General features: G+C 41.4%; 1 protein-coding gene across 3 annotated transcripts; it reads right to left on the bottom strand.

Annotated features, from left to right (window-relative positions):
• Window positions 1–1,231: 1,231 nt before the first annotated feature.
• LTO1 (LTO1 maturation factor of ABCE1) lies at window positions 1,232–21,361 on the bottom strand. Of its 3 annotated transcripts, none has more exons than XM_061610684.1 (5): window positions 21,053–21,361; window positions 18,891–18,996; window positions 18,418–18,488; window positions 16,395–16,512; window positions 1,232–1,814 (listed from the first exon to the last, which is right to left on the bottom strand). In XM_061610684.1, the coding sequence occupies exons 1-5, from the start codon at window positions 21,109–21,111 to the stop codon at window positions 1,788–1,790; spliced, it is 381 nt and encodes a 126-aa protein (XP_061466668.1). In that variant the 5' UTR covers window positions 21,112–21,361; the 3' UTR covers window positions 1,232–1,787. The 3 variants fall into 3 exon arrangements, with proteins under 3 accessions (XP_061466668.1, XP_061466667.1, XP_061466669.1); XM_061610683.1 differs by lacking the exon at window positions 1,232–1,814 and adding an exon at window positions 15,684–15,909 and having other exon boundaries at window positions 21,053–21,357; XM_061610685.1 differs by lacking the exons at window positions 1,232–1,814; window positions 16,395–16,512 and adding an exon at window positions 15,684–15,909 and having other exon boundaries at window positions 21,053–21,359.
• Between the last annotated feature and the right edge of the window lie 636 nt (window positions 21,362–21,997).

Consider the following 21,997-nt stretch of genomic DNA (forward strand, 5'->3'; position numbering starts at 1 on the left):
GCAAACCGAGGATACCATTGTTGCTATTTTCTATCATTGTCAATTCTCGACAGCAGCAACAAAAAATGCAGTCTTCCACTACTTGTGATTTGGGAGTGGAGGACCTCTCTCGTAGCTGTTTACCATGATCAAATTGTATATGCGGCCACGTTTGCTTATAAAAATAGTAAATTGGGCCTTTAAAAAAATGTGTCTGTACCTAAATTTTTTGGTTTTTTTTAAAAAAGCCAGTTAGAGAACAATGGAGGCATGTGTTTTTAAACTACTATTCGTGCAGTCTGGTCAGGACTGTGTGACACAGTATACAGTGTTTTGTCATCCAAGGAATGTCTTTGATCATGAGTTTATGCAAGAAGAGGGGGGGAAAGCCATGAAACCCTAATCCGTTCCCACAGTCCGGTAAACGTGAGCTGGACAAACACTGGACAATAGCAGTAAAGCTTGCTGTAGGAACAATAGCACCAACTAAAAAAATTAAAGAGCTGCTGACTCACAGTTCCTACATTCAGGAAAGATTCCATGCAATGTTGATTAGTCCCTGGATTCTGAGGGGGCCTAAAGATTTAAAAAGTTCATTATACCTTCAGAATATTTGAAGAAAGCATCGTTTATGCTTCTAAACATAACGAAAAGCAGCAACATGTGTGATTAATCCCAATGCTAGATGGGGAGGTTGTCTGTGCATCACACAATCTTGTCCCCAACAAGGTTCCTAAAAATAGGCAGGCCCATTTGAAACAACAATTGTTGCCTCTGTTATACTGAGTCCCAGTATAAAAAACTTCTAAATTCTATTCAGCTGTCTTGCCCTCTCAAGACAAAAGTTAGATGCTGTTCCCAAAATGTATTCAAGTAGGCTTTATAGTTAAGGCACTATATGAAACATGAGAGAACCTTATTTGGCAAATGAAAAAAAAATGCAGGAAGTGGAAATCCCAAAATAACAGCTTAGAGACCATTAAAATGAATAAGAAATGGTAATTGTCTCGTTTCCAGTTTTGACAGATTCTATCTAAAACTGGGATTCATGAAAATGAAAGACTGAGGGTTATGTATTACTCTTGAACATTTCCTTTGAAGTGCAGAGCAGCCTTTTTCTACCTCAGAAACACCGAAAAGACAGCTGCTACGTCCAACACTGTTTATGTACTCACCATAGCTTCATAACTTTTAGTTTATATGCTTTTTGTAAACAGGAAGTTGACATTTATCAACAATTCCTCAGCATCATTTCACAGTTTGTTTTATTTATTAAATTTATTAGTCTCTTTTCTTCATAAAAATGAACCGAAGCGATGTACAATAAAAGTTACTGAGTATACAAAGGATAGGATTGTTTTCAATGACAGGTAATGTTGCCATTTATAAGAAAGGTGTGATAATGAACATAAGACCGTAAGAACATAAGAAAAGCCTGCTGGATCAGGCCAGTGGCTTATCTAGTCCAGCATCCTGTTCTCACAGTGCCAACCTGATGCCCACAGGAAGCTCGCAAGCAGGACCTGAGCACAAGAGCACTCCCCCCCAACAGGTTTCCAGCAACTGGTATTCAGAAGAACACTGATAGGCAGAGCATAGCTATTGTGACAAGTAGCCTTTGATACTGTTATCCTCCATGAATTTATCTAATCCTTTTTGAAAGCTGTCCAAGTTGTTGGCCATCACTGCCTCCTCTGGGTTTCATACAACCGACCTATCGCTCACAACTGCAGTCATTGTATGAGAAACATGGTTTTGTAAATGATGGTTGTGCTCCTGTGAAGCCTTTCTTCCATCTCATTCCAATGTCAGGATTTGATCCACAAACTTGGGATCTGTAATGTTTTCAAAATAATAATGTCACTGTTAGTACCAGTAGACAATCTCCAGTAAATTAACTCTTGGATAAATTGCTTGTTACACAATTGTATATAGTAACAGCTCTATGTTAGTTACACCCTCAAGGTTACCTACCTGATAATCTCCCTCTCACTTCATGTATCTACAGGGCCATACCAAGACATTTTGTTGCCAAGACTGGCATTTTGTTGCCAAGATTGGGACTGAAGAAGGACGGGGTGGGGTGGGGAGTGCAATCCTGTTGCTCTTAGTAGATCTCTCATAGCCTTTTGATATCATCAACCATGACATCCTCACATCCATGTACAAAAGCTGACTAGATAAAAATTAAAAAGTACTGCCTTCAAGTTGATTCCGACTTACGACGACCCTATGAATAGGGTTTTCATGAGACTGAGAGGCAGTGACTGGCCCAAGGTCACCCAGTGAGCTTCATGGCTATGTGGGGATTCAAACCCTGGTCTCCCAGGTTGTAGTCCAACACCTTAACCACTACACCTAGATAAGTACTTCAAATAAGAGTGTTCAAATAACACTGGTGATAGAACAGTGTCAGCCACCATGCCTGAGGGCATCAGGCTAGTTTAAGAGACATAGGGCAGTCCAGGTGGCACAAATCACAGCTTGATACTCCAACACCTTATAACCACTACCCATCCCGAAGCATCTGCTGCTTAGAGTGGTCATGGGTTATATTATTGGAAGAATTACAATTAAGTAGATATAAAATGCTTTGAGAACATTGGGATGATATCAGAATGAAAGTACTACTACTACTACTACTACTACTAAGCATATTATTTACTCCCAGAGACTTATTCCCAGGTACAGGTGTATAGGATTCTAGCCTTAACCTCCTACTCTAAACCAGCTCTCTGTTGTTTTCCTATCCATTTATTTACTTCTATCCATTAGGACTAAACCTTGCTCTACTGTTGTTTTAATTATCTTTCACATGTAGTCATCACCTTCTAGCCTAGTGTCTAAATCACCCCAAACCTTGCCTATTACTAGTTCATTTGGTCTGAAGACACAATTCCTTCTTATTTCTGGATGGGTTTAGGGCATGGTGAACTTGTCTAGGCTGCTGGCCACCTTGAAGAAAGTGATAGTGTGGCCACTCTTGAAAAAACCACCCTGGACCCAATGGTATTTAATAACTACTTCCCCATCTCAAATACTCTCTTTTGGGGCAGGATACTCAATAAGGTTGTGGCAACACAGATGCAGGCATTCCTGGGGGAAACTAAGTATCTAGACCTGTTCCAGTCGGGATTCAGACCAAGGTTTGCAACTGAATCTGGCTTAGTTGCTCTGATGGATGCCTTCTATTGGGACTGAAGAAGGACGGAGTGGGGTGGGGAGTGCAATCCTGTTGCTCTTAGTAGATCTCTCATAGCCTTTTGATATCATCAACCATGACATCCTCCTAGTCCATCTAAAGGAAATGGGCACCAGGGGCACTGTTCTGCAATGTTTCAGTCTTATCTCCAGGTACTGTTCCAGAAGGAGCATTGGATGAATGCTTCTTGGCCCCCTGGCTCTTGAACTATGGCATGTCTCAGGACACTATACTGCCATCAATGCTATTTAACATCTACATGAGGCCATTGGGAGTGGTCATTAGGAGATTTGGAGCAAGGCATCATCAGTACACTGATGACACCTAACACTATTTCTCTGTAACATTTGAATCAGGAATAGTTGAGAAGGCCCTGGACTGGTGTCTGGATACAGTAACGGGCTGGATGAGGGCTAATAAACTGAGTCTGAATGCTGGCAAGATGCTCTGTGGGTGCCTTCCTGGGTCTGGGAAGTCAGTAAGTTGCCTGCCTGGATGGGTTGCACTCTCCCTGAAGGAGTAGGTGTGTAATTTGAGGGTGCTCCTGGATCCAGTTCTGTCATTGCAGGCACAGGTATCCTTGATGGCTAGGAGTGCCTTTTACCAACTTTAATTAGTAAGACAGGTATTGCCATTCATAGATCAGGATATCTTGAGCACAGTTGTCCATGCATTGGTAATCTCATGGTTGGATTACTGCAATGCACTCTATGTGGAGCTTCCCTGGAGGTTGTTTTGAAGGCTGCATCTGGTGCGGAACACAGCAGCTAGGTTGCTTGTGGGGGCAAACTGCTGCCAGCATACAACACCTTGTTTGTGGGATTTGCGCTGGCTGCCAATGTGCTGCCAGGCTGAGGTCAAGATGTTGGTACTAACATACTGTATAAGGCCCTGTGCAGCTCAGGACCAGATTGGTCCCACCGGTCAAAACAGCTCGGCTGGTGCAGACCAGAGAGAGGGTGTTCTCGGTTGTGGCCCCCACCCTCTGGAACTCTCTCCCCTACGATCTCCGACATGCCTCCTCCCTGATGAGTTTTCGCTGAGCTTTAAAGACCTGGCTATTCAGGCAGGCCTACAGGAACTTCGAGGTGGATTAGTTTCTGATGTATTAATTAATGTTTTTGATGTTAGTTTAATTGATGAATGTGTTTGAATTGTGTATTGTATTTTATCATGCTGCTGTAAGTCACCTAGAGTGTCCGTTAATTCGGACAGATAGGCGACTAACAAATAAAATTTTATTTATTATTTATTATTACTTGAAAGACCACTTTATCCCTTATATACCCAGGAGGTCACTGCAGTCTGCAGGAGAGCTTCTCCTTAAAGTTCCAAACAGATCAGAAGCCCACGCCACAGTAACTCAGAGCAGGGCTTTTAGTGTTGCTGCCCTGTTCTGTGGAATCGCATTCCTCTCAAGATACAGCAGAGCCCCACTATCTGAACTTTCTGGAAACAACTGAAGACATTTTTCTTCCTACAGGCTTTCCCAGCTGGGTGATTGCTATAGATGCCTGTTTTGTTTTGAAATGTATCTCCTTTTTTTGTTTTTAACTGTTTTTTTGATGCCTTTATTGAACATCACCTTGAGAGGCTTGTGTGGAAGGTGATTAATAAATTAATAATATTCTGGTATTGCGTTTGCATAGTGCTTGCTAATTGTAAACACATCTTTTCCTGTTTGCAGAACACAATACACATGGCATAATAATAGGCCAGACCACTATTATTTACCATTAGCTTTCTGTCATGTCACCTTCCATTTCCCTTCCTTTAGGCATGCCTTTTGAACCTCTGCTACCGCTCCTTCCTTGGGCACAGCCCCAAAATTCATGCACCTTTCAGTTGCTTATTTCTTGCCTGTAAACCATTTTTCTCATTTATTGTATTTTCTACAAACTATTTATTATGGATTCTCTATATTTTCTGTAGGTCATCCTGTTTTAATAATCCTGTATTCTAGGCACCTTATTTTTGCTTACTGCTGTTTAATAATAATAATGGTGATGATGATCCTTTAACCCCCTGATGTCTGCCTCCTATCTAGACAACTATGAAAAATTAATATTCAAGTCCATTGAATATTAGAAGCAAATTCTTCCTGATTGGCTATCTCCTCTTACTGTTATTGGTATCCAAATGACTCTCAGAGATCTCTGCTTATCTCATTTACCAGCCCTTTGAACTCCAAGGATTGCACCACCACACTTTAAACTGAGGAATTCAGGAGGCAGAAATTGGCCTCAGAGAACAAGTGCTCTGAGGTAAGACTCTTCACTGAACTCAGCTTACAGATCCACTGGATTCTTTACACTGTGAACCAAGGGCAATTCACTTCTACCCTCCGGCCATGGTCGTTTAAACTGGGGCAGGGGCATTCTTTTGGTGCTGGGGCTGGGGCAGCTGGGGCCCCCCAGATGGTGCGAGACTACAACTGCCATCATCCCTGACCATTGACTATGCTAGTTGGGACTTATGGAAGCTGGAGTCCAACAACATGTGGACGGACACAGATTCTCCAACTCTTGTCTTAGCTCAATGCCTTGATGATTTATGTGCTAGGTGAACATCAGTGCACAGAATATACATCATGAGAATGTTATTTATTTGTAACATACGTCTAACTTCTTTGGTTATCTGAAACAAAGAGCAACAAAAAGTGTACTTTTTGTTGTTGTAGGAAACTGTATACCGCTGCCTTTCAGACGTTGCTGAACTACAACTCCCATCAACCTTCACCATTGGCCATGCTGGCTGGGGCTGCTGGAAGATGCAGTCTAACAACATCTGGAGATCACCAGGTTGGAGAAAGGTGGCTTCTATAATACCATGAATAATAGTTAAGAGGTACAGTTTGAATCCATATTCAATAACTGTGGTTTATGCAGGCTGTATGCAGCAAGAGAAGAGGGTGAGCAGGGAATAGACATGTGCGCGCACACACACGCCCACTAGAACCATTCTAAATACAGTTTGCTTATAATTCAAATAAAGCTAAAGTAAACATTTCAATACAACTGTGAAAAAGTGCAAAAGTGCTTGTCAAGTGGCTTAGCATCTTTGCAGGTGCTAACTCAAGCTGGAAGGTGTGGCCAAGTTTATGGCTGGATACACACCATGCATTTACAGCACCTTTAAAGCACATGACTTCCCTCAAAAAACTGTGGGGACTGTAGTTTGTTATGGGTGTTGGGAATTGTAGCTCTGTGATGGGTAAACTACAGTTTCCAGGATTCTTTGGGGGAAGTCATGCACTTCAGGCTCCAATTCCATGCACAGTTACTGGGAGTAAGATCCACTAAACACAGTTGGACTCACTTCTGAATAAACATGCATAGGAAAGCAATGTTAGTGAACAAGTGAGCAGTATATTGCTTGCACACTTTCCGTGTGTCTGCATGAAAAAGGTCTGGAGGTTTATATTTAACAGAAAATAGTGAAAGCTGAACATTTAGGAAGGGACTTGGGAAACTGCTGAGACAAAGCTTAGTGTCTAAAAAACCCTAACAATAATCCCGAGGAGATACTAAGTTGGATACAGAGAGCACCCCAATTGTGGAAAGTCCTCCCTCTTGAGATTCAGTTGGCATTGATGCTGGTGAGCTTTTACCAGCACCTTAAAACATAATTGTCTGAAGCATTTGGTAATTAGTTTCATGTGGGTTTGTTATATTTTGTCTGGTTTGTATATTTTCTGCTCTCTATTTTTGTTGTTGTGTTGCTGATACATTCTAGTTTAGTTTTCATTATGCTGTGCCCTTTGTCAGGGTGGGTTAGAATGCTTTTAAATGAAATAAGTAACTCACTCCTAGGTCCCCACCTTAATTTTATGACAATGTTACTAGAGGAGGGTTCTTTTATTTTCTGCTGCTAGCATGGGATTGCTATTGTTAAAGACTTTAGTTATATATTTTTTAATGTTACAAACTCCCCTGAGGGCAGTATTGAGCTATGTTGGTAGAATATAAATGGCAACAAATAAATATTATAATTAATAAAGGGTCCTTTTTAAGGATGCCACCTTTGGAATAAGTGAGCAAACAAACTCCACTGGAAAAAAATGGCTTTGAGGACACAGTTATTGGTCCTATTATACTTGCAGTCACGAAAGTGAAATTACTTAACCTATAATATAGAAAGTTACTCCTCAAAAAGAATCCCACCCACATTTAGGCTGCAATTCTACACAGATACCTGGGAGTAAGCACCATTGACCTCAATGGAACCTACTTTTTTGAAAGTATGTATTGCTAAGGGTTGAATGTGCTTCTCCAGACTTCTCTGTTTGGCCCTCAGTACTTTGCCTGGACCATGCCCCTCCCCGAGCCTCATCCATTATGACCCTGCTCTGTACCCTCCTCTACCTGGCTGGAATGTGCACTTGAACTGTGATAATATCTCTTGCTTTCCAGGGTGGAGAATGGAAAAAAGTGTCTGGCAACACCCCACGCTAGTAGACACCCCCCCCCAAGGTTGCCTACAATGGAAGTGGACCTCAGGATGCCTATGAAATGAAATAGCCTGCCTTCAAGTCGATCTTCAAGTCGGGTTTTCATGGTAAGCGGTATTCAGAGGGGGTTTACCATTCCTTCCCTCTGAGGCTGAGAGGCAGTGACTGGTCCAAGGTCACCCAGTGAGCTTCATGGCTGAGTGGGGATTTGAATCCTGGTCTCCCAGGCCATAGTCCAACACCTGAACCGCTAAGAGCACTCTTTATTGACCGTATTGCCCTACATCAATGCAAGCAAAGCTTCCATGGCATTATAACTGAGAGTTAAAAGGACAAGTGCCATTAACAACTGTTTCTCTTTAAAATAAATCCCAAGCCTCAAGCTATTCTGCTCTAACAATTTTTGCAATTATCAAAATAACTAATTGGCAGAATGGATTGCAGACAGGAAAACATAAAAGGCCACATGCTACTTAGGATCAAAGCGTAAGGGTCATTTTTGTCTGTGTCAAACATCAGTGGAAGATCTTGTACAAGGGAGACATTTTCTTATATATTTTAATGGTCCAGGTTGTGTTACTCCCAAGTGTGGAGTCTTTGATATAATTAAATCTTCACCTTAAAAGCTGCCGCCTGGAAAAAGACATTCCACACTTGGCATGGTGTATATTTAATTTGGTAGTACTGAGAACAATAGGCGTAGACATAAAAGAGTTTATAGATCTTAGGTTTCAAAAAACCTTGCAAATTGCGATTAATCTAATCTCTTCTGTGTAAATCAAATCCCATATAAAAGAATCAACACCTTTCCTAAGCTTGTCTGTAATATTAGGGGGCAAATGGATGTGTTGCTAACTTCTTGCTATTCCTCCAAAAGTACACACTATATTACAAGGAGTACACCAAAGGTTTTTACAAAAATAGGCATTGGCTCTGAAGAATAATTAATCTAATGTAAAAGTCTCAATGGCTAAATTACAAAGCAGAGCCTTAGTGATCTCATATGACTTGACAAGTAAACATATCTAGATAATACAGAAATCCATGTAAAAATTAACTCTTAAAAGGTCCTTGAAAGTTTCTTCTCTCCAAAATGACGTGTGTATTTGACGTTTCTACAACATAAATCAAATCCTCAGTTGATAAACTGATAATTCATTTTTCTTCTTTTGGTATAGTGGTCATCCTTGAGTAGGTGAGGTAAGCTGGCCTGGGGAACTGCCAGAGGATACAGATGATCCCTTCCAAGCCTTTGGTGTTCCAACCTACTCGCTCTCTTTCCACTGATCAAAGCAAAACAGAATGTGCCAAGTAGGCCGAGAACTCTCTGCAGTTAGCCAATTCGGGGGGGGGGGGGAGACAGAGATAACTACAATACTATAAGCAGGCGCCTACTCGTTTTTGTGTCAATTTTAAGTTTTAAGAATGCAAGGTATTTAAACCAAGCATATTTTATAAGGCTGAAAACCAGGCAAATGGACTTTTATTACACAGTTGAATTGATATGTGCAAGCAGAAACGCACTTCCCAGCCTCCCAGGATTGCAACAAGAGACCATTTGAAGAAAAAGAGTTTCGTATAAAAGAAAGGATATCCCAAATTGGTATCCACAATACCAGACAGGGGACATGACCAGAACAGGCTATAGACATGACCATCTCATGTAGCGCATTTGAGTTTCATTTACAGCATGACAGACATGACTGAAGATTTAGTAAATGTTTACAGCTGAACAATCCACAGCAAAATTTAGGGAACATGAATAAAGAATATCTAGCACCAGAAGAAAGGTATGGGACAGAAGTATTTGCTTATGTTTGCAATGACCCTCCCCCAATTTCAGTGAAATACAGTAGGGCCCCGCTTTATAGCACTTCGCTAATGCAGCTGTCTCAATTAGATGCAATTAGACTAAAGCTGCACTCATAAGGCGCTTGCTCCACTTTTACGGCAGTTTTCGAGCGTCGCGCATCATTCTATTCAATGAGTTCTGCTTTTCAGCGTTTTTCACTTTTCAGCGGGGGTCCGGAACATAACCCGCCGTATGAGTGGGACCCTACTGTAAAAAGGCAAGTCTAGATGTCACCATATTGCACCCATTTGACAATTCAATCAAGCTGTAAAAACATGGAAAGCTGCATAACACAATAAGGCACTGTTTAAAAACAGAGCCAGCATTGTGTAGTTGTTTCAGGCTGGGACCTGGGAGACCATGATTCAAATCCCCAATCGGCCATGAAGCTCACTGGGTGAACTTGGGCTGGTCACTGTCCCTCAGCCTAACCTACCTCACAGGGTTGTTCTGGGAGAAGAGGGGGAAAGCAATGTTTGTACACCACCTTGAGCTCCTTGGAGGAAAAGTAGGATATAAACATAGTAATAATTTTTCAATGCTGGTTTCTGAATTTTATGTGCCAAAAGCAGTTTAAACAAGCAATATTCCATTCATTTTAAACGAGATTAGGTTTTGAGGAATAAACATCTAGAAAAAGAATTTCCTTAAAAAATTATCAATCCTTTTGGCATTTCCAGTGAAGCACAAAAGTAGTTTTACATCTTTATTTCCTAGTGATATAATTACTTTTCCCACTTCTTATGTGCCTTCAAGTCAATTACAACTTATGGCGACCCTATGAATCAGCGACCACTAAGAGCATCTGTCATGAACCGCCCTGTTCAGATCTTGTAAGTTCAGGTCTGTGGCTTCCTTTATGGAATCAATACATCTCTTGTTTGGCCTTCCGCTTTTTTTACTCCCTTCTGTTTTTCCCAGCATTACTGTCTTTTCTAGTGAATCATGTCTTCTCATGATGTGTCCAAAGTATGATAACCTCAGTTTCATCATTTTAGCTTCTAGTGACAGTTCTGGTTTAATATGTTCTAACACCCAATTATTTGTCTTTTTCGCAGTCCATGGTATGCGTAAACCTCTCCTCCAGCACCACATTTCAAATGAGGATTTTTCTCTTATCCGCCTTTTTCACTGTCCAACTTTCACATCCATGCATAGAGATCGGGAATACCATGGTCTGAATGATCCTGACTTTGGTGTTCAGTGATACATCTTTGCATTTGAGGACCTTTTCTAGTTCTCTCACAGCTGCCCTCCCCAGTCCTAGCCTTCTTCTGATTTCTTGACTATTGTCTCCATTTTGGTTAATGACTGTGCCGAGGTATTGATAATGCTTGACAAGTTCAATGTCCTCATTGTCAACTTTAAAGATACATAAATCTTCTGTTGTCATTACTTTAGTCTTCTTGACGTTCAGCTGTAGTCCTGCTTTTGTGCTTTCCTCTTTAACTTTCATCAGCATTCGTTTCAAATCATTACTGGTTTCTGCTAAGAGTATAGTATCGTCTGCATATCTTAAATTATTGATGTTTCTCCCTCCAATTTTCACACCTCCTTCATCTTGGTCCAATCCTGCTTTCCGTATGATATGCTTTGCATACAGATTAAACAAATAGGGTGATAAAATACAACCCTGCCTCATACCCTTTCCGATGAGGAACCAATCAATTTCTCCATATTCTATCCTTAGAGTAGCCTCTTGTCCAGAGTATAGTTTGCGCATCAGGACAATCAGATGCTGTGGCACCCCCATTTCTTTTAAAGCATTCCATAGTTTTTCATGATCTACACAGTCAAAGGCTTTGCTGTAGTCTATAAAGCACAGAGTGATTTTCTTCTGAAATTCTTTTCTCCGTTCCATTATCCAACGTATGTTTGTGATATGATCTCTGATGCCTCTTCCCTTTCTAAATCCAGCTTGGGCATCTGGCATTTCTCGCTCCATATATGGTAAGGGCCTTTGTTGTAGAATCTTGAGCATTATTTTACTTACATAGGTTATTAAGGCAATAGTTCAATAATTACTGCATTCTCTGGGATCCCCTTTCTTTGGAAGTGGGATATATATTGAACGCTTCCAGTCTGTGGGCCTCTGTTTAGTTTTGCATATTTCTTGACAATTTTTTGTCAAAATGTGGACAGATTCAGTCTCAGCAGCTTGTAGCAACTCTATTGGTATGCCATCTATTCCTAGTGATTTGTTTTTTCCAAGAAGTTTAAGAACAGCTTTCACCTCACATTCTAAAATTTCTGGTTCTTCATCATATGGTTCCTCCATGAATGAATCTGTCATCCTGTCATCTCTTTTATAGAGTTCTTCAGTGTATTGCTTCCACCTTCCTTTTATTTCATCTCGGTCAGTCAGTGTGTTCCCATTTATTATTCAACTTCCCTACTCTTGGTTTAAATTTCCCTTTCATTTCTCTCATCTTTTGGAATAGGGCTCTTGTTCTACCCGTGTTTCTATCTCCTTTTGCTTTCCTTCTCTCTTTAACTATTTTAAGAGTTTCTTCAGTCATCCATCTTTCTTTTTAACTAGAGGTATTGTCTTTTCCACACAGCTGGTATAGCACAGGGGGGAGGAGAGCCTGGCTGGGAGTCCAGAGTATGTGAGTTCAAACCCCCGCTTGTGTCTCCTGGGTGTAAAGGGCCAGCTAAAGATCACCCCCACAGTGAGTGGCTCAGGGGTTTCGTGCCCTGCCACCTGTGCAGCCGTATGCAAGCTGCATAGTCCTAAGGAGCCCAGTTGCTCCCCAGCTGGCAGTTGCAGACAAGGAAGAGGCTGGCTTGTGCATCTGTGGCAAGCTGAACAGGCCCCAGCCAGCTGGGGAGGACTAGCCTCAGAGGGGGGCAATGGTAAACCGCCTCTGAACCGCTTACCATGAAAACCCTATTCATAGGGTAGCCATAAGTCGGGATCGACTGGAAAGCAGTCCATTTCCATTTCATTGTCTTTTCCATACTTTCTGCAAAAACAAGACCAGGAGCAGACTGCGGTACAGATCATTTTGTTGTCCTTTTCTATTTCTATACAATAACTATTGTAATAGTTTTCTTTGTCCCTACGTACTAGTCGTTGTATAGTTGCATTTAGGGTTCGGACCGTGTTTCTGTCTCCTTTTGCTTTCCTTCTCTCTTTAACCATTTTAAGAGTTTCTTCAGTCATCCATTGAAGTCTTTCTCTCTTTTTAACAAGAGGTATTGTCTTTTTGCATTCCTCCATGATAATGTCTCTGACTTCACTCCATAGTTCTTCTGGTTCTCTGTCAATTAAGTTTAAAGCCTCAAACCTGTTCCTTATTTGATCTTTATATTCTTCTGGGATGTTATTTAAATTGTATTTTGGCATTATGATTGCTTTGTTGTTCTTCTTTAGCTTTACTCTGATTTTCTATATTACCATTTCATGATCTGTACCGCAGTCTGTTCCTGGTCTTGTTTTTGCAGAAAGTATGGAACTTCTCCATCTTCTGTTTCCAATTATATAATCAATTTGATCCCTATATTGACCATCTGGTGATGTCCAGGTGTAGTCGTCTTTTTGGTTGCTCAAAAAATGTGTTCACAAGAAACAAATCATTGGCTTCACAGAATTCAGTAAGTCTTTCTCCTGCTTCATTTCTGTCACCTAAGCCCCATTTCCCCACAATTCCTAGTTCTTCTCTGTTCCCTACTTTTGCATTCCAGTCCCCCATGATTATCATCATATCTTGTTTTGGTGTGTGATCAATTTCCTCCTGTACTTCTGCGTAAAATCTCTCCAATTCTTCTTCTGCGTTTGATGTTGGAGCGTAGACTTGGATGGTTATGTTAATAGGTTTCCCGTTTAATCTCATTGATATCACTTGCTCAGACCTTGCGTTGTAGCTCCTAATTGCTTTTGCTACATCACTTCTCATTATTAAAGCAACCCAGTTTCTTCTTGATTTCTCATTTCCTGCATAAAATATTTTGTAGTTGCCTGATTGAAAATGTCCCATTCCTGTCCATTTTAATTCACTCGCACCAAGTATTGTAATGTTGATATGCTCCATTTCTTGCTTGACAATTTCTAACTTTCCCTGGTTCATGCTTCTCACATTCCATGTTCCTATTGTGTGTGTCATACAACTCCGGACTCTCCTTTCGCATCTGTGCGCATCAGCCTCTGGGCTTCCTTTCGGCTTTGACCCAGCTGCATCATTAGTCACAGCGCTACTTGTACTTGTCCTTTGTTCTTCCCCAGTAGCTCGGTGCTTTCTGACCTGGGGGTCTCATCTTCCAGCACTATCTCGTGTTGCATTTTGGATACTCTGTTCATAGGGTTTTCGTGGTAAGAAGTATTCAGAGGTGGTTTCCCATTGCCTTCCTCTGAGTTTGGATGCATCTTAGTCTGGTGTCTCAGCTTTGACCATTCCGCCATGGGTGCCCCTGCTAGGAGTCTAGCCTCTTGGTCTCAACTCCTGACTAGGGTTGCCAGGTCCATGGCCTGAGACTGATCCTGTATCTTTAGGAGAAGAGAAAGTCAGCCAAGTGCAGCTGTCCTTGCAACTCTGTAATGAGAAAAACCACAAGGTGGAATTCTCCCTTCCCCCTGCACAACTTTTAAAGATACAGAAGACCTCTTGGTTGCCAGCCCCGGCCTCCAATTGGTCTTCTGTATCTTTAAAAGTTGTGGAGGGAGGAGAGAGAATTCCACCTTGTGGTTTTTTCCATTACAGAGTTGCAAGAACACCTGCACTTGGCTGACCTTCTCTTCTCCTAAAGATACAGGATCAGTCTCAGGCCATGGACCTGGCAACCCTACTCCTGACAGCATTGCTCTCAGCTTCTTCAACACTCTCAAACCCCCTCACCACGTTAAGGTGTGCATCCTAAAGGGGGACCTTTCCCACTAGGTGGCCCTAAACCAGCTGCTTGCTAACTCAGATCTATTTGGTAGCTTAAACAGAAAGGGTACCATTCCTCTGAGATGGGTGCAGGATATGTGAACAGAGCCAGACAAAAGGAGGAAAACAAAACTATGGCAAGGCCTTTCGCAGGCAGCACAGCAAGGCAGTCCAAGAAGTGATAAATCTCTGCTCCCTCCCATATCCCCATCCAGCCTTCCTCTTCTGTTTGAGCAAGTTATGTGAGCTCCAATTAGTGTTGCGAGATAGGATCACACACAAGCTGAATGAATTAGTTATTACACAAGGTTGTTCATAGGCACTGGGAATGCAGAGTTGCTGGCAAGTAAAAAGGGCAGGGCAGAAGGAGTTACACTCAGCCGCTTGTGGGAATTTTAAGGAATGCAGGGGAACAATGGATTCTGAAAACAAACCATCAAACCTTCTCCTTCAACCAAGCATGTGTAATGCCCTCATGTTGCCTAGTGTTCTTGGCAGGAAAGAACAGAGTACAGAAACAAGCTCAGCATGGGCAGAGCTGGGAGTTCAGCTTGTCACTTACTTGCCATTAACTAGGACCAAAGGGCACACTGTGCATGCAGGCCATGCACATGATCCTCCAGCCTCAATCTGTTTCCTTCCCGAAAGGATCCAGTTTAAAGAATTGTGCGGTGGGGTGCACTGCCCCAAATGTTAATCTCCCCTTCAACTGTGAAATCTTTTGTACAGGTCCCTACTTGAGACACTTTATTTCAAAGAGAGTCAGAAAATGTATTACAGTCAGCGTAAGTTATTTCCACACCTCAGTACTAGAGACATTTCACATGTCAGTATGGGAGATATTTCAAAGGAAATATGGTGTTTTGGAATGAAACCTTCTTTGAGTGCCAACGGGTCCACTATCTATTAAAATGTAGCTCACAGATCAAAGCACACATCACCGTAGGGATGTGTCAGTTGAGAGCATACATTTGTGAAAAAACACAAATATATATGGATAAATCTGTTTTACAGATTAGGCTACTGCATTTCTTGCACTAATATAGTGCAATATATTCTTACACACATTGCCAACAGAATGTCATTTTTACAAATGAAAAATTCAAAGTGTTTACAAAACCTGTGTGAAAATATCTTAAGTCGCTTAAGTTACCAACTCAATACAAATGGCACTGGTAGATTAACATGCCACTGTGTTGTAGTCTAATTACATTCTAGGACAATTTCCAGCATTAATTCCCAAATCAGTTATAATCAATATGAATCACAATGGAGTCTGCTCTACATACTGCCTGCTTTAGCAGGAGCATGTAAATTGAATTGACATTGCAATTCAAGTAACGTACAATTTTATTAATTGGTTCTGTTCTTTTATGAAGTTAGCTTTCCTCTCTGTGAGTGAAAAACTCTTTTGTGTCAGTTTGTCCACTCAAGATTTCACCATTTGTTTGGAGCCTACTGAAGTTCTTTTCTCCATTCATGCTGCTTTTCAGAATGTAAGTGCAGATCCTTCAGCACCAAGTCTAAAATTAGATGGAATATGCAGTAACGAACAAACCTAAGAAGAAAAATAGAAATCATAAATGATGGCTTTTATTAAGTTTATACTATACATTACCCTTGGGTTATAACCAATGTTAGTCATAGAGGAGATCCATTAAAACCAAAGGGCTCGCATCTATCCTGAGTATGATTTAGTTGGATATCACTCCTTGTCTGCTGCTTAGGTAAGTCACATTGGGCAACATCTGTGTCTACCCACCAGGGGAATGGTTTTCCATTCATGCAATGGGACTTCCCCATCTATTCCTCTGCGCTACAGCACCCTGCATGCCTCCAAGATTTGAGGGTTAAAGGATCCTCAAAAGCAGATTTTGGGAGAAGTGGGAGGCTGCAAGGTGGAAGAGAAAAAGGGAAAGTCTGCTCATGCAACAGGAGATATCACCTATCATAACAACACTGTTATGCCATGTGAACAATACACAATTTGAATACACCTGAATGTATGCTCCTTTTATTCCAATTTTAAAATCAGATACAAACCTGCTTAAATCGTCCTCTGATTTTCTCCAGGTCTTCCTGAAGTTTTTCATAGGTTGGATCATCACAGGGAAATGTCTGAATCATCTCTATTAACAACTCTAGGACTTTTATCTTTTTACTGAAAAAACCCACACACAATAATTTAATAAAGAGAATGTAATAATGACGAGAAAGTCCTACATCTCTGTGATGTCTTGAAATACAGGCTACGGTCACCCAACCCTCTTTAAATGTATTGTGCTACTGTTGTTGTTTCAGTATCATACCGACAGGTGTCACAAGGACAATTCACAAAATCAAGGCCACACTCACAAATAACCATCTTCACAGCAATTTTGGTTCAGCTTATACATTACCATTGCAACATGGAATCTACTTTCACATGGCCTGTTACCCCTTGGGATCAGTAATATCTGTAAATATGTTTTTCAGAGGTAGCCCCCGTCCCCCATCTGTGGAATGCTCTCCCTAGACAGACACACCTGATACCATCCTTGGCAGTCTTTAGGTGCCAGGCTAAGACTTTTCCATTCACCCAGGCGTTTGGTTAATGTTGCCTCCTACAGGGGTGCTAATTTTTTAGTGGGGTGGGTGGGGTCTGCTCCTTATTAACATATTGCTGAAGAGCATAATATGAATTTTATACTGTTACTAGAGGCTTCATTCACCAACCCTATCTACCATCACCAAAGCTCCCCTGTCTCCCTAAAGCACCCCCAGTCGCTAAAGCCCCCCTTCCCTCCACAGGTCACCCCAAGTGTCCCAAAAGGAAAGCTTAGTCAATCGACTGATTTCTTAAATCAACTGACAGTGCTAAAAAATGTCCTGTTTCGTACAAGAGAACAGCACAAATGCATTTTGAACAAAGATGCTCCACATTTATGTCTTCTACCTGTATGTGGAACATTAGCTCAGAAAAAACAATTTCATGTAAAATGTACATACTTATGTAAACATAGATTTTCAACATCAGATCATTGTAAACTGCTTGTCCCTATTTATTCAACGTTTTAGCATGTTGATAGTTCATTACAAGGTTCTGCATATACAACATATTATGTACATGCGAACTGAAGATAATTCAGCAACAGCTACTTACATACAGCATAAAAACTTACATGGGTTATGGCTACAGCTTAATGTATGCCTTACACTGGACAAAATGAACTTCCATTAAAGCACCACATTTCAGTTTTTCTCTCTCCAGAGCACTACCTAGCAAGAGGTGGCTATGCAATTGCAACTTATAAGTAAATACCCCTATTTAGCAATTTGGCACTTGCTATAACAGAGAGGCATCCATTTGTCAGGCAGAGAGCCCAGAAATGCTGGTCTATAAAAAAGCACCGATATCTTTCTACACATGACCTCATTTTTCAGTGTCTAGCAATGGATTCCTGCCAATTAACAATTACCTCTGTATCTGAGGGAGGAATGGAAAATGCATCCACATGATATTTATTGGCAGTCATTGCCAAAACACTTAAAACATAACAAGGTAGTTCAGCCAGACCAGCACAAAAACATATGTTACAAATGGGGGAGGGAAGGGGGAGGGAAGGGGGGGGAGGGAGAAAACATGGCTTAACTCAAGCCCTCTTGTTTAAGAAGGTAAAGTCATCTGCAGTGCCCAGTGAGAGTCAACCAAAGACCATGTTTGACCATTCCTAAATATACAGGAAGCCAAGTATTCTGCATCATGTTTTCTGAATGCTGACATAGATGTAACACTGCTAAACAATACGAAAATGACATGATGTATGATACTGTGCTGGCCCAGTTACTGGTATGGTGATATTTGGTCCTTAAATGCAGAGGCAGTAAGTGCTGGTGACTAATGCTGCACCCCCTCTCCCTGGCTCCTGTACTGTACATCTTATGCTGTTACTGTCTCCCTCCCCTTTCTATTGTAATGTTTTCTGCCCTGTTGTACAGGTCTTAGTTTTTTGATCCCAAGGAAACAAACTAAACCAATGAGTGAGACAGATGACAGACAAACACTGGCTTTCTGTTTAAAATGTACCTGTGTTTTTCATTGGAGCCTTTAAGTAGCAACCTCTGCCATGTCATTGCAAACCCAAGGTATGATCCAATCTATAAAGTTGGAGAGAGAGTGATTTTTTTCTTGTTATGCCAGTAAGATTATTTCCTTAAAAAAAAATCAGACATGCAAGTAAAGAATGCCTAAGGAACTAGTAACACAGGCTTACCTAAAGCACTGTTTCAAATGCTTCACCCACTCTAGCACAGCAGAACTAAGTTTAATGGGACTACTTCCATGTAAATGTGTTTAGGATTGCACCTTAAATGAATCTGTTTAAATCTGGGATTGTTACTGCAATATGAATTTTGCATGGAACTTGGATGTGTCCAGGTACAGAAGAGTAGAAGCAGTGACGTTCACATTATAGATGAATATACATTCAGGCCCCAATAAACATAAATTGCCATATTGCTTCTTTTGATCAAAATACCAATTTTAATTCTGACACGTACTTCTAAGCCAATGTTTGCACCTTGTTGCATTCCATACTGTCTTCCTTCAACAACACCAGCATGCTTTCCTTCAACATAACCTTCTTGATAGCCTTCACCATGAAATCTACAACAAGAGAAAGAGTTGTTAGGCTGGAGCAACAAAAGACTGCTTGCACCTTGGAGGCTAACAACTTAATCCTATGCATGTTAACTTCAAAGGGAGTCCCACTGAGTTCCAACCAACTTCAATGGGATTTAAGCAGCCCAACTGCGTGCAGGATTGCAGACTAGTTGACTTATTTGAGCTTGACCAATCTTCTCTTCATAATCTATGAGCTACATACATTAGGCAGCATACAAATGTGGCAAATTAAAAATATATATAACGTAACTGTACAGTTATACAAAAAGTGATATTATTAAATATATACATTTAGCTATATCAGAGTTTTTCCCAACAAGAACTCATATTTCATTATACAGTATTCATGAACCAGTTTCCACCCATCTTTCTGGAGGAGCTGAAGTCTGACACCGAGAGCTCGCTGGAGGATCATTCCTTATTGCAAAGGCAGCAGCAGCAACAATCAGAGAACAGGCACAGTTTAGGGGAGCAGCAGCAGAACTCTCAACAGGAAACGCCCTTTTCAGGGGCACGAGATTCCCCACTGGAGGTACACACGGAGTCAGAAGTGTGGAGTTCAGACAGCCTATTTTTGGGGCAAAGCACCTCAACAGTCTGAAACCATAACCACCACACTACATACAGCCACAAAGGGAGAATGAAGGACAGGGGAAAACCCTAAAAGTCAACAAACCCAACTACCAAACTGTCCATGTCTTGGTTTACTGACAGTTCTTATTGTATTCTTCTTGTTCACCGCCCAGAGAGCTAATGCTAGTGGGGCGGTATAAAAATTTAACAAAATAAATAAATAAATAATAAATAATGAAACCTAAAAACAGGATGGCTGGAAAGAGAGCTTCAAGAAGATCTAGCAGAATTTCACCCACAGTTTCTTCTTGGGAAACAGTTCTCATAGCGAGCAAATTATGTTAGAACTGAAGTCCCTTAACTTAAAGCAAGTATTTATTTAATTTAATATCAGGTCTGTGGTAATGCAGGGGCACTTTAATGACTTCCCATGTTATGAAAGTAATTGTAGCAAAGAGGTGACTGAAGTTCTACCATGCTATGTTCTATACATAAAAGGAAGCTGTTGGACTATTCTTTAATACAGGGCACTTGTTTTTTTAAAAAAATTGAATAATAATGAGAGTTATGGTACTCTTCAGGTCACAGAAAAGTTGTTCAAGCTGCCAAGATTATAAGTGATTTTATAGATCTATACTGCCACATTGTAAGGGACATGAACTGATATAGCTGATACAGACCAGAATATCTGTATTATCATTTTGTTTATATATATATATATGTTTGAATTTGTCTGAACATATAATGATGCAATAGCTTAGACCATATAGTAAAACTTGACTAATTAGCGTAGCACTTATAATGGTGGTGAATCTGAACCGACTTTGTAAAAGCTACTATTATTATTAAAGATGTTGGGAAAGAAACAATGTAAAAGAATCATAGAACAGTAGAGTTGGAAGGGGCCTACAGAGCCTTCAAGTCCAACCCCCAAATATTTCATTAATCACAAAGCACTGTATTATCCTTCTGAAGTAGGTCACGGTCATTCCTATTTTACAGACTGGTGAATGGAGTAAGAGAAGAAACTGGCCAGGCTACCCATAAGCTCATGGTTTGGAATATTACGCGCGCCCCAGCGTCTTTTTCTGTGGAATCCCGTATTTTTTAACAACTGCACGACAGGCAGAAATCAGGCATATGAAACTTTCCCCTCTAAATGCATCTCCGGGCTGGGGGGGGGATGCTCACAGCAGCCATGGCAGGGGAACGGACCCGAATTCTAAGGCGACAGTAGAATATTTAGCCATTCCAGCAAAAATAGAAGTAACCTCAGTAACGAGTTTCTCCCGCTTCTCGGAGCTACTCTAACATAAGGGCCTTCTTAAATGACAGCCAGGAAAGGTGCAATCATAGAAATAGGCCTCTCCGTTCATTGCTTCTCTCGCACGCCCAGAGACGAAGAAAGGGAGGGGGGAGAGACATAAAGGGCCAAAGTAGAACTAAGGCCACGATCGGGCCCTACCGCGTCTCCGCCATGACAATGGCATCGAAGGCGTCCGGCTCGCACTCATCACTTGCCATAGCCTAGAATGGCCCCCTACTTCCCCAGCTCCCAAGAGCGACTGCTTCTCGGCACACAGCAATGTACAAAAACGGACGGCAAGCCGACGGGATCAAACACCAAAGACCACACCGCGCATGCTCCAAAGGGAATCCGGCTTTGCCCTTGTGATGTCAGAATCAACGGCACGCTGCGCTCACGGTTTCATGGGCTGTTCCCGAAGCTCAGCGTTTCTTTGCTTTCCCAGGTAAGCCACTAGAGGGAGCCGGTATTCTTTGCAAAAAGGAACGCTTCAAGTCTAAAAAAGAGCTTTTGAAGTCACCTTTAAATGCTGTTATAATGAGGAGCTGGTAAACTTTTTGCAGTCACAGTGTCAGGCGTTTTCACACGTGACTCTTAAGAAGGAGGCCAACTTTCTGCTTTTAGGAGTTTCCAAACCCTTCCTAACATATGACATTTTCATTCTACTTCTTGACTTCGCTTGGGAACTTTCCGACACATTTTTCAGGCGCTGCATGCGCAGCATTTGGTTTAACCCCTTGGTCTTCATCCTCAGGGTTGGCTGGCTTGGGGCCTGAGACTGATCCGGTATCTTTAGGATAAGACAAAGTAAGACCAGTGCAGGTGTTCTTGCAACACTGCAATGGGAAAAACCACAAGGTGAAATTCTCCATTCTGCCTGCACAACTTTTAAAGATACAGAAGACCTCTAGGTTGCCAGGCCCAGCTCCAAGAGGTCTTCTGTGTCTTTAAAAGTTGTGCAGGGGGAAGGGAGAATTCTACCTTGTGGTTTTTCCCATTGTAGTGTTGCAAGAACACCTGCACTTGGCTGACCTTCTCTTCTCCTAAAGATACAGAATTATTCTCAGGCCCTGAGCCTGGCAACCCTATCCTCAACTGAAATGA

Source organism: Rhineura floridana, chromosome 2 (genome assembly GCF_030035675.1).
Source record: "Rhineura floridana isolate rRhiFlo1 chromosome 2, rRhiFlo1.hap2, whole genome shotgun sequence".
Classification (NCBI taxonomy): Eukaryota; Metazoa; Chordata; class Lepidosauria; order Squamata; family Rhineuridae; genus Rhineura; species Rhineura floridana.